The sequence below is a fragment of the Typopeltis vanoorti genome, chromosome 10 (assembly GCF_054136105.1).
Source record: "Typopeltis vanoorti isolate ZY-2024b chromosome 10, IOZ_Tvanoo_1.0, whole genome shotgun sequence".
NCBI lineage: Eukaryota > Metazoa > Arthropoda > Arachnida > Uropygi > Thelyphonidae > Typopeltis > Typopeltis vanoorti.
Window position 1 is genome coordinate 95,856,668 of NC_143558.1, and position 13,460 is coordinate 95,870,127.

General features: G+C 36.8%; 1 protein-coding gene across 2 annotated transcripts in view; it reads right to left on the bottom strand.

The window, feature by feature from the left end:
* Positions 1-13,460, bottom strand: part of Sym (symplekin scaffold protein) — a 649,809-nt gene that overhangs the window by 200,362 nt on the left and 435,987 nt on the right. For both annotated transcript variants that reach the window (XM_090398863.1, XM_090398864.1), the window contains one exon: positions 11,117-11,198. In XM_090398863.1, coding sequence (XP_090254989.1) covers positions 11,117-11,198 — 82 coding nt within the window. The remainder of the gene's footprint in view (positions 1-11,116; positions 11,199-13,460) is intronic.

Genomic DNA, 13,460 nt, shown 5'->3' on the forward strand with positions numbered 1-13,460 from the left:
TACATTTGTCTCTGTATTCTCTAAGAGCACAAGATGACTTATTTGCCAGGAGCTTTTGATATGCTTTCTTCTTTTCCTTCAATGCCTCTTTTACTTCATGTGTCCACCATGGAGTTCTGATTTTTCTATCCTTGCAGACAACCTCACCACATGCCTCTTTGGCTGAATCAACCAATGTTTTCTTCAGGATTTGCCCCTGAACCTCCAAGGTTTGGTTCCTGTTCTCAAACTCTTTCATTTTTTCTTAAATAACATTTGTGTATTTTAGTCTTGTTGTGTCCCCGTTTTCTCTTTGCACTAACATTTACATTTAGAGCTCAGAAAATTGACCAAAAGAGTCACGTGGTACCTCCAAGCATAAGGGTTGTCCCTGGATAGAGGTAACTCTGCATGGATACTTCTGTGGAATTACATCTCCAATAATTTTTGGAATATTTATTTTATACTGCGCCACCTAAGGTAATTATATTAAGATGGGAAATCTTAATCAGGAGATGATTCCAGAGATCTACAACAACGACTCGATGGACTGCAATCGTGGCCTAGAACCTCCTAATCCCTTTGTTTCCTGCTTAGGTTCCTATGCTAATCTTTTGGCAGGCAGTGCATCGGATTCTATTATGCAGAAAACAAATATAATTTACAATTCATATAAAATTCGTACTAATCACTAATCAGTCATTGTATAAGGACATCATTACTAGTTAAAATTTAACACATAGGCCCACTCATGTAGCAAATTTCTACAGTCTGCACATAAACAAATATTCCCTCCTTTAGAAACAATTATCCCCAAAATTCAATACTACATTTGTTTGCATTATTTCAATGATATATTCATTCATTCAACATTAATAACAGATCATGATATATCAACTAAACTCTTTCTCTCTCTCTCTCTTACACCTTATGCAATAAGGTGTAAGAGGTTCTCTGTAGGATATGCCACGCATTCCTTTTCTTAGCATGCTACTGTCCTAGCATGAAACCTTCCTGTTATCAGAAACACGTCACCCATGTCTCTGGATCCTTCCTATAACAAGTTTGAAACCCATACACATAAAAGGATAAAGAAATTGTAATGATACCGTTCACCAAGGCTTTCACACAGTATGCTGTAGTTCCCTGATGACTTCCGGCTGAATCGAGTGTCCTACTGCTCAGACTGGTCGGCGCTCCTACTGGAAGTATTCTTTTGATCCACGCGAACTGCTTGCACCACTCTGGTATGGCTAACACCTCTCTGCTGTGTACGGAGACCAGCCAGGTAGTTGACTCTTCCTTCATATTATCAGGAGAACGATCTTTGTTTCAGCCTTTCATCCGATAACTGCCAACCTTCGTTGGCCAGATATAGGCATATGCTCATCTCAATCCCTCTTAAGACTTTTGCCGGCTGAGGCTGCTTCTTCTGCCCAGTGAAGTCGCGACCTCCTACCGCCGCTCCAGGAACTGCACAAACACCGATGAAAAAAATTCGAGTGAAAGGGGGGTTGCTAACCCCTTTTATATTCTTCCCCTTATCTGCAAATCACTGCTACCTCCGCAACTCATTCAACAAATTAGAGTACATCACTCACATGGCCCTCGCTTAATAGCGTATGCTAAATTTTCTTTTACTGCTACCCCATGTGGCCCATGCACGTGTCCAATTGGGGCTTTGATCCCTCCTTCATTTGACGTTTATGTGACCTTTAAACCCTTTGTTTGCGATGAAAAATGCAAGTCATGGTGCTGACATGTAAATTTCAATACTGATCAGGATACCACATAATACATTTTTTAGATTTTTTTTTTCTTATTCTACCCTACTGGTTTTGCATAAGTTACTCTTTTATCAATTATACAGAAAGTTTTTTTTCCCTTTTTTTTTTTATAAATAGACAAACTTTGAATTATTCCATATTACTGACCTTTGCATAAATAACTCCCTTTCCTTTCTTTATTTATAAAGTAGAAGTACACACTCAGAAGCAACCATCATGCTAAGAATTTCCTTCCCCCCCCTTTTTCCCCCTTGTTAAACTGTGATACATTCAGAATTTTTAGGAATTCTGTTTAATCAAAGTTTAACAGTCCACATTTCACATCTGAGAGCTGCTCAACTTTTATTTGCTTTAAAAACTTTCTTACATGTTCTTCTTTTCAATATGAAATTCAATTTTATCCTGCTCAAGACTAAATGGTGATCACTTCCAATTTCAAATCCTCTATACACTCTTGCACCAGTGGGATAACATCACTATCAACAATAACATAGTCAATGAAACTTTTCTTATTCCTTGTTTCTTCTCTCCATGAGAATTTGTGAACACTTTTATTTTGGAACATTGTGTTAGTAATAGCCAGTCCATGTCCTGAGCAGAAATCCAACAGGTATTTGCCATTACTATTAGCTTAACTCTTTTCTCTAAATTTTCCCAAAATATTTTTGTATGTCTGACAATCATTTCCTACTCTGCTATTTAGATCCACAACAAGGACCAACTTTTCATTTTTCATTGTGTCAGTTGCTTTCTCTAAAGCCTCAAAAAATTCCTCCACTTCTAACCTTAGTAGAACCTTCTGTTGGACCATAGGCACAAATAAGTCTCATCGTTTAATTCCCCATTCTCATATTTTCCCACATCACTCTACTTGAGACTGCCTGCCATTCAAGAAGATTAGCCTCGTATTTAGTGTTGAATACTATGGCTACTTCTTTTCCTTAATTGTCATTGTCTAAATATAACATTTTGCATTTATTGCTCAGAAAGATCTCACTAGTTTTTGCCTTTTTTTTTTGTTTCAGTCACCCCTATTATGTCGATCTGTTACTTATTTAATTCTTCAGCTAGCTCCATTTCTTTGCCATTCAGGCTTCTTATGTTGATAGTACCAATCTTGAACTCTGGTGGAGTTGGAGTGGGTTTTAGGATTTGTTCCAGTAGCTGACTTTTCACTGTTTGCCTTGGTTCCTTAGCAAAAACAACAGGGGCCTTGTTTAACTGGGTGACATCCCAGTCGACATCAAATTCTATCATGCTGTATTATCATTTGAAATTTTTGTTTAAGTCAATAAGAATACAATTTGGTTGACTAAATCACAAATTGCCAGCCCATTCTCGTCCGTTCAGTAACCAGGTAGATACCTAATAGGGTGCACCACGAGAAGGTGAGGAGTGGACATTAAGTCAGAAGCCCTGTCGGTTCTCCACATTCCATTGAAGGCTATGTAGAGGTCTCTTCTCACTTACATATATAGCTTTGACCCATAAGCACCCCGGGCTACTGACAGTGAATGTAAAATTTACCTGCTCAGTACGGTTTAGCGATGATTGCATCTTGTAGACTATGCTGAGCAAGACACGATATGGATTAATTAATGAATTAATCCACCTTATCCCATTAATTATTGATTAATGGATAAGGGTGGATGGGGGCATTTGCCATGAATTTTGCAGCCAATTTACTCAGGCAAGTTCTGGTTTCGAATATATTGGTTTCTTGCTGAGGCTGTACATTTCTTAGGAAGCATGGTGTGTTGAAGGCTTTTTGTGGGTATTTGTTCTGGACTATACGAGGTGCGGCTATTATATAACGAGACAAGGTGCACTGTGAATCGCCTACTCATAGAAGTGGGATGTGCTTGCACCATGAATGAACTTGTAGGCTCTAGAAGCAGTTGAGATAAGTACTGTTCACTGTTGCTCATAGTTGGTCTGCAGGCAGTTATAAAAGAAACACGTGTGAAGTTGCTTTGCCGAAATAATGTCTAGCGTTAAACTATAGCAGCACATTAATCTCATCCTTGTGAAACTGAAGAAATTTCCGACCGAGTGTTTGAAATTGTTGCAGGAGGAAAATGCACTGCAAATTTCCCACATCACCGAGAATGAAAAAAGCAAGAATGAGCAAGTCAAAACTGAAGGTAATGCTGACTGTCTTTTTTATTTTTTTTATATCAACGGCGTGGTAATGGTTGAATGTGTACCGGAGGGTCAGACAGTTAACCAACATTATTACCTTGAGGTTCTGGCCAAGCTGAGAGGATGAGTGAGAAAGAAGAGACCCGATCTGTGGAAGAACAACGCTTGGATTCTCCATCAGGACAATGCTCCAGCCAACAGTGCACTGTCTGTAAAGCAGTATTGTGGTGCTGTACTACCTTACTCCAATCTTGAAGATACGTTCAGGTGCAAACTTTGTTTGCTCAAACTTGGATAAAGGATTAAACTAAATTTATTATAACCATCCACCTTACTCGATGGACTTAGCTCAATGCAACTTTTACCTTTTTCCAAAGTTGAAATCCACATTGAAGGGTGCTCATTTTCAGTCAGTGGATGAGGGAAAGGAGAAAAACGGTAGTTTTACTGAAGCAGATAACACCTGATGATTTGGAGCACTGCTTCCAACAATGGAAGATTCATATGCAATGGTGTATAGATAGAGGAGGGCAGTGTGTTGAAGGGGATAACAATTAAGTTGTACAATTGTAATAATAAACCATATACTTAACAGCCACACCTCATATGTAACCAAATAATGTTTGAATCTGCCATATGACTCCAGGTTAGTCAGCCATAAGCCAGGAATGGATTGATCAGTGTTGTTTTGTATAGGAGCGGCTCGAATTCTGTGCTTAGCTGGTGGTTACATCAGTTGAGCAACAGGCATAATTGTTCTATTACCTTGTTTGCTTTGGAGAAATGTAATCAACATGGATCGTGAAGTGAAGCCCTTTATTTGGTTGTGCTCCTAAGTGTTTGGCTCCTAGCTGCCATGGAATGAGGTGCCAAACATGACCATTTTACCCTCCAAAGGCACTCACTCATCTTCTTGTGAAAATACTATAATGCTGTTCAAAAGATGGTAGATACCTAACAGTGTTAAGTATCTACATTAACATCGATGTCTACATTTATATCAATTTACCTTTTCTTAAACCACTGTTCTAGTTCAGAGATTGCAGTTTTTCAGTTGCTAATCTAGGTCAGAGGAAGCAAAACATTATTGCAGTATCATCTGCATATAAGTGCCATCATGGCAGCAACTGTGCATGGAACATGAGCCACACAAATGCCAAAGAGCAGAGGTGATAGTAGGGAGTACGGGGGATGCCTACTGCAATTTTACACTCAGATGATCTGAGAAGCTTCAATCAATTACTGTCGATACTACAAGACCGAGTTCACGTGCTATACCTAATAAGCTTTGTCCACTTTCATATTTTTTATTATGCCTAATTTCATCTTTAGATCATTTGCAGTACATTTGTGAGATGGTTCACATTTTGATTCAAGAGCATGTTTATCACCAGGCCGTTGTGAAAATATTTAGACAAAACACCAAAAGTGAAAGTAAACACAATACTATATAGGTGCATTCACAACAAAAGACATGTGGGAACTCGGATGTGCAGCATGTGGGCTGAGCGAATTTTATTTTCCATAAGTACGGATTTGTATCTTACGGTCTGTCTGTATAAATATTTACTTTAAAAAATAAGATACAGCAATAATGAATATTTCAAGCTATAGCTTGAATATAACTTTTTTTTTCTTTTTTTTAAATCTGGGACAAATATTCAATTCAAACTTCATGTGCAGCTGGGCATAATCCAACCTATAATTCAACTATTATAATGTACACTCCAGCATTTCTGAAGTAACTGTAGCTACACTGTCTCTGTCTTCTAAATCTATGAATGAATACATTTTCGATCTATGAACTTCATTCTTTACATAACCTCATTTAAGGGTATCAGATCTGGAGAATGAGACTCAGGAAATCAGTCCTTTTCTACCAAACTACCTATTCAGGAAATGGAAATCTAAAGCAGTTCTTTGGCAACCTGTAAAAGTATGCTTCTCAACATTACGAGTTTCTTTAAATTGATTATACTACTACTTCATGTTTCATTTTCCCATTTCATATTAATGTTATTCATCCAGGGATCAGTTAGAGAGATTTGACTAAATTCTTTATAGATACATATGCAAATCAACTCAAATTTTGCATACCATAAAAAAGACTAAGCTTTTTGTTGATCTGCTATCATCTTGACACTAACCAATTATAATGCGATAGGTACACGTGCACACAAAACCAAGTAGGAAAACAATACCATAGATTACAGAACTATCAGTAATTTGGCTTGTAAAATATTTCCACTTAAAATACCAGCATAAAAATTGCATTTTACTCTCCAAGACAGCATTGAATACGAACAAAGGACTAACAAATCTAAGGTGAGATCTTCCAAAAGTGGGGAAAAAAACAGACACAGAAGCATTTACATGGCATCTTTTGAAATGAGAAGAAAGTTTTCATGCTTAGTGGAGATCTAAAGTGGCTTGATAAAATACCCTTAGCCCATTCACAATGCTAAATTTGCTAGAGGTTTCTAAACTTTTGTGTGTGGGCTTGTAAAATACATGTGTCTATTCACGTTTTTAAGATGTTAAGAAGAAACTCTTCTTAATCCTCAAAAACTTATTTTTGCCATCAAAAACAACTTATTAAAATTAAGTTTAATTAAACTTATACTATTCTTTAGCTAGATAACACACATAACAGTAGTAGTTGTTACTGTTACATTACTATTAAATGTTTTCCAGATTTGGTAAACTCTACAAAGAGGTTCTTATTTTAAATAAAAATCTATACATATTTTAAACAATTTTATTTATTATTTACATCTGGCGTCCATGGAGTTAGGACTCATCATGGAAGGTACACACTATCACACACAAAGCTCATCCAATCATGCCTTAAACTGATTCCCATGTGTCTACATTCACAACACACTCAGGCAATGCATTCCAGTCACCAACAACTCTCCATATAAAAAACCTCAACCTTCTCCTCACTCCTCTGCTCACACCTCCCTTATGCAGTTTCCAGGAATGACCTCTTGTTCTATCTTCCCTCCCATTCTATGAAAAATTTCTTCCATGTTGGCCTGATAATCTCTGACTAACTTATATGTCTTAATCATATCCCCTCTCCTTCTGCTATTCACAAGACTGCGATTTACATTCTCTCAGTCTGTCTTCATACTCCACATAAAACCACTGATCACCTTTCTAACATATCCTCATCACTGTGAAAACCCAGTGACCAAGTCTATGCACAATAATCCACGAGGTCTGATCAAGGCCTTATACAATGGTTATCATAACTTCTTTATTTCTGAATGTCAAGGTTCTCTGCATCACTGCCATTACCTGATGTGACATCACAACTTATGCAGCATGGCCCCTGGATTTCAGGGCCTTGTCTACCACCACTCCCAGATCTCTCATTTCCTCTACCTCCTTTAAAGTTTCCCCACCAACTATATACTTTGTATCCTATCATTGCTTGCCACATTTCAAAACCTTACACTTTGAAACAATGAACTGACAGTTCTACTTAACTGCCCATTCATGCAATCTATTCAAGTCCTCTTGTACAGCCATAACATCTAGACTCTGCATTGCTCTCCCTTTTGTGTAAATGCATGAAGACACATTCACACATAAAAACTCTCACATGATAAATTTCAGAATGCTTAATTAATCCCAAGTAGAAATCAAATGGCCACAGGACTGCATCTTTGGGTTCGGACCTTTTGCATATCTCTGGGGAGGAAAAAGAGAAAGTTCTACAACAAGGCCAAATAGATTGCATATCTAATTATAAGAATAGGCTAGATGGTAATTTGTTTTATCTCTACACAAATGTCAGGACCATCAGAAACAAAGAAGTTGAGTTCGTTGCTTTATTGAATACAATGTGCCTAAGACTGCTAGCATTAGCGATCAGAATGGCTATCAGAATCAGATATTCAGGTAACTGGGATTGAGTGTAATGGGTATACTCTTTTTAGGAATGACAGAAGAAATAAGAGAGAAGGGGAATACTACTAATTATATCAGACGACTTAAGTCCAGTTAGGGTCACAATAAAACATATATTTCATTTTGTTAGCCTCCGCTTCACACCAGATAGCCTCAAACTCACCGCTACAATCTGGTGTGAAGTGGAGGCTAACAAAATGAAATATATGATAGAGTGTTGCTACAGACCAGGCAGTTTAGTTTCAGGGGGACAAAGAAATGCATCACCAATTTAGCCTTATGGGCACTAAATGAGTAATCATTATGGGTGTCTTTAATTAATCAAACATTGATTGGGTAGAAGAGAAATCTCATGATAAGGATGAAGAGGAATTTATTCAAATGTTGTGAGACAACTTTCTCGAGCAGCATGTGAAGGAAGGAACTCGAGGTCAAAGAGTGATAAATTTGTTCATAGCTTCAAAAGGGGTCTCTGTTAAGAATATGACTATTTTACCACCAGTTGGTGACTGATCATACTATGCTGTCTTGGAAAGTATCTAATTATACTGATGTTCCCATTAGAACAGGTTACACGCTGAACAACAAAGCTGGAAATTATGATCAACTTAGGGGAATACTATCTTTGATCCCATGGTATTGTTACTGAATGGGAAAAATGTCAGCAATACATGGGAATCTTTGAAAAAGTGCTTAACAAGGCAGTATTTGAATGAATCCCTAGTATTTGAAGAATAAATAGATTGGGAGTGAAATGGATGTGCAACTTTATTAAGCAAGAGATCCATGGGAAGATGATGTGGAAAAGATATCATGAAAATAAGAGTGAGAGGAGAGTTATGAAATATATAAAGCACAGGCCAGAAAATATGACTAAGGTAAAATATGACTATTTTACCACCAGTTGGTGACTGATCATACTATGCTGTCTTGGAAAGTATCTAATTATACTGATGTTCCCATTAGAACAGGTTACACGCTGAACAACAAAGCTGGAAATTATGATCAACTTAGGGGAATACTATCTTTGATCCCATGGTATTGTTACTGAATGGGAAAAATGTCAGCAATACATGGGAATCTTTGAAAAAGTGCTTAACAAGGCAGTATTTGAATGAATCCCTAGTATTTGAAGAATAAATAGATTGGGAGTGAAATGGATGTGCAACTTTATTAAGCAAGAGATCCATGGGAAGATGATGTGGAAAAGATATCATGAAAATAAGAGTGAGAGGAGAGTTATGAAATATATAAAGCACAGGCCAGAAAAGTAACAAGTATTGTGCAGAAAGATAAATCGGAGGTATGAAAAGAAATTGGCTTTGCAGGCCAAAGGCAATATTGTTATGCCACAAGCAAAAGAAAAAACGAATGTGGAAGAATAACTTTACTGAATGCAGATGGTACTCTAGTACCAGAAACTAATGAGATTGTTCAATTAATGTGTACATAACATAGTGCACAGTCCTATTGCTACATTGAATGAAGAATTAGAGGTGCATGAAAATAAGGCTGAAGACCTGTTGCATAACCTGGATAAGACTTTGTCAATAAGGACAGATCGAATAGCAGCATCTTTGGTAAAGGAATGTTCAGCTGAATTGGCTAAGCCTTTCACATGTTTATATCACTTGAGTCTCAGCTCAGGAACGTATGATAGTTTCATTGCACAAGGGTGGTGCAAAAACTGATGTGTCAAACTACAGAGCTATCAATATCTCTGGTGTGGCAGTGAAGATGTTAGAGAAGTTGATAACAACTCCCATACAGAAATGGGTAAACAAACAACCTATACCCTGTAAAGAGCAGCATGGGTTTACAATGTTATGGGAGAGTTGGATAAAGGGAATGGATACACTATGATAATGTTGGATTTTGCTAAGGACAGGATACCACATGAAAGGCTGTTGCATAAACTAAAGAATATGGAATTGGAATATAAACTCTTGGCTTGGATCAGTGGATGGTTGACAGACAGATATCAAAAAGTGGTATACAGTGGATGTGATTCTGTCAGATTTAAGGTGACCATTGGTGTACCTCAGGGTTCAGTCCTTGGGCTATTGATTGTTGCTCATTCTATAGACAGTGAAATTAGGAAGGGGGTTTAACAGGAGATGTGCAATTGTTTGTCGATAATGAAATGATAGGCAGGGCAATCAAGGGATGAGGGATGCTACTGATATCCAGCTCTTACACAATGATTTGAATAGGCTGGAAATTTGGGCAAATGAAATGGCTGTCGGTTTAATGTTAGTAAGTGTAAAGTTATGTACTTTGATGTGATGAGATTTCCAGTGGTATATTATATTGGGGGGGGGGGGGGATTATGCTACAATAAACTGATGGGGCTATGGATCTTGGCAGGAATTTGAAGTTCAAAAGTCACATAGACAAAAAATATAAATACAACTCAGAGGATAATTGTGATGTTGAAGCAAACCTTGACACGTAAGGATAAGGAAGTCACTGTGCCTCTTTTTTATAAGACCTTGGTAATACCGCACCTAAATTATTGTGTGCAGATTTGGTCTCCAGAGTTTCAAGGGGATAAAGAAGCTGTGGAAAAGGTGTAAAGAATAGTTACAAACATTATATCTGAATTATGGGATTTAGATTATGAGGACAGATTGTGAGTATGTTGATTACAGACTCTGATGAACAGGAAAAAGAGGGGTGATATGATAGAGGTCTATAGACTTCGCAATGGGTGTTATAGGGGTAACAGCTAGATTTTTATCCCACAGATAAAAATTATAGCCTCTCTTTCGATGAGTCCTTGACCCCCCCCCCCCCCCTAAAGGTCTCAGATAATAATATAATCATATAGTGTTGTCATAGCAGCCTGAACAACCCTTGATAGTAGTGATAATGATGGAATTGTATAAAGAGAATTGTGAAGCTCTTATTCATCAGCTGCATTTACATAAGACTACTTCAAATTCATCTTATACTAATAAATATCTTAAAATCATAACACATTTTTCAGAAAGATTTTAGTTTAATGTAAAGTGCATTTATTTATTTATTTTAATAAATTTGTTATTCTGTTCCATTTAACCATAAATCTTCATTGAAAAAGGTAATAAGTCATGAGTGAAAATGTTGTGTACATTTAAAAAATTTGTTTTTTTTTTCATTTTATACGACTTATTATTATAGCATCTAATATTTAGATGTCAAACTTTCATCATAAATTAAAAGAATATATAAACAAATAACATAAAATATGGGTAGATCATAGAAAAAGAAATTTCTTATGTCAATAAACATAAATGTGTTAAACTTACGTGGTCTACTAGTGGAATCCAAAATCAAATCTGAGGGAGGTAGTGAGTCGAGCAGAAACTTTAAACTTCTCAGAGCAAAGGCCTATTATACACGTTATATGTAAAAATGAATGTTATAAGTAATACACACACATATAATGACTTACTATATTATAATCTGAACCTAAAAGATTAACATGTTCCGATTTGGGAACATCTAATAGCATATTTTCAGAGCAGACAAGAACACATTATCACTTAGCATTTTTTCTTGTTAGTTTACTGTTACTTTATCACTTTCCTTATCAAGCCCTTCAAGGATTCACCTCTTTCTCTCTCTCTCTCTCTCTCTCTGCTAATCCTCCTTGAAGTGAGGCAGTTTCATTATCTCTTTTATTTATAATCAAGTTAGCCGACACATAACATGCAAGAATCAATACAGTAAGTGGCCTATTACTGGAATTTTGATTCTTGGATAATCCAATAAATAGGACCTTCTAAACAACATTATTACTTGTTCTGCCTGAAGTGCCATAATATTACTATGCTTTATTTAGGTTTCACTAAAAAAACATAATTACTGATGATTACATCATCTCATGCGTACCATCATTTTGTATTTTGGCCATACTATGGCTACTCCTTTTCCTTGATTGTCATTCAGGCAATGACAATCAAGGAAAAGAAGGAGTAGCCATAGTATTCAACACTAAATAAGAGGCTAATTTTCTTGAATGGTACGTAGTCTCAAGTAGAGTAATGTGGGCAAATATCAGAATGGGGAAACTGAACAATGAGACTTATTTGTGCCTATGGTCCCACAGAAGGTTCTACTAAGGTAGAAGTGGGGGGGGGGGGGGGTTGAGGCTTTAGAGAAAGCAACTGACACAATGAAAAAGCAAAAGTTGGACCTTGTTGGGGATCTAAATAGCAGAGTAAGAAATGATTGTCACACATACAAAAATACTTTGGGAAACTTTAGAGAAAAGAGCAAAGCTAATAATAATGGCAAATACCTGTTGAATTTCTGCTCAGCACATGGACTGGATATTCCTAAAACCATGTTCCAACATAAAAAAGTGCACAAATTCACATGGAAAGAAGAGACAAGGAATAAGAAAAGTCTCATTGACTATGTTATTGTTGATAGTGATGTTTTTCCACTGGTGCAGGAGTGTACAAAGGATTTGAAATTGGAAGTGATCACTATTTAGTCTTGAACAGGATAAAATTGAATTTCACATTGAAAAGAATTACATGTAAGAAAGTTTTAAAGAGAATAAAAGTTGAGCAGCTCTCAGATGTGAACTGTAGACTAAAATACACAAAGATTATTGAAGAAAAAATGAAAGGGTTTGAGAACAGAAACCAAACCTTGGAGATTCAGTGGCAAACCTTGAAGAAAACCCTGATTGATTCAGCCAGAGAGGCATGTGGTGGGATTGTCTGCAAGGATAGAAAAATCAGAACTCCATGGTGGACACAGGAAGTTAAAGAGGCAGTGAAGGAAAAGAAGAAAGAATATCAAAAGTTCCTACAAATAAGTCAGCTTGTGCTTTTAGAGAATATAGAGACAAATGTAAGAAAGCTAAACACTGTGTTAAACTAGCTAAACAAAAGTCATGGGAAGGTTTTGGCAAGAACATAGAAAACAAATACCAAGAAGGTGGCAAGATATTCTGGAGCTTGTTGAAGAAGCTTAGAAATGGAGGAAAAAGTGCTGAAAAAGGAATCAGAGATGACAAAGGTGACATGAAAACAGGAAAAAAAGATATCCCTGAAGTATGGAGTAATTACTTCGAAAAATTGCTAAATGAAACAAGCAGTGATAGCACAGTGGTAAAAAAACACTCAACAGGCATACAGTCAGGAATACATATCCATACTTGAAGTAGAAAAAGCCATCAAAGACTTGAAATGTGGAAAGGCAGCAGGAGTAGATGATATTCTACCAGAAATGCTGAAGTATGGAGGTATAAAAGTCATACAGTGGCTGCAGTGCATAGTTCAGAAAGCCTGGACAGCAGGACGAATTCCTGATGATTGGAGTAGAGCTCTCATAGTACTCATATATAAAAAGGGAAATAAAAGAGAATGTGAGAATTACAGAGGTATTTCCCTACTGGGTGTTCCTGGTAAGATTTATGCAAGTATACTTGAGAAACGGTTGAGAAGAATTGTGGAAGAAAAGCTGGTGAAGAACAAGCTGGATTCAGGCCAAATAGAGGCTGTCAGGATCAGATCTCCACTTTACGACAAATAGTCGAGAAATTTATCATGGGGATATAACAAAGATCTGTATTTAAGTTTTGTTGATCTGGGAAAGGCATATGACAAGGTGCCAAGAGAGAAGCTATTCAATACA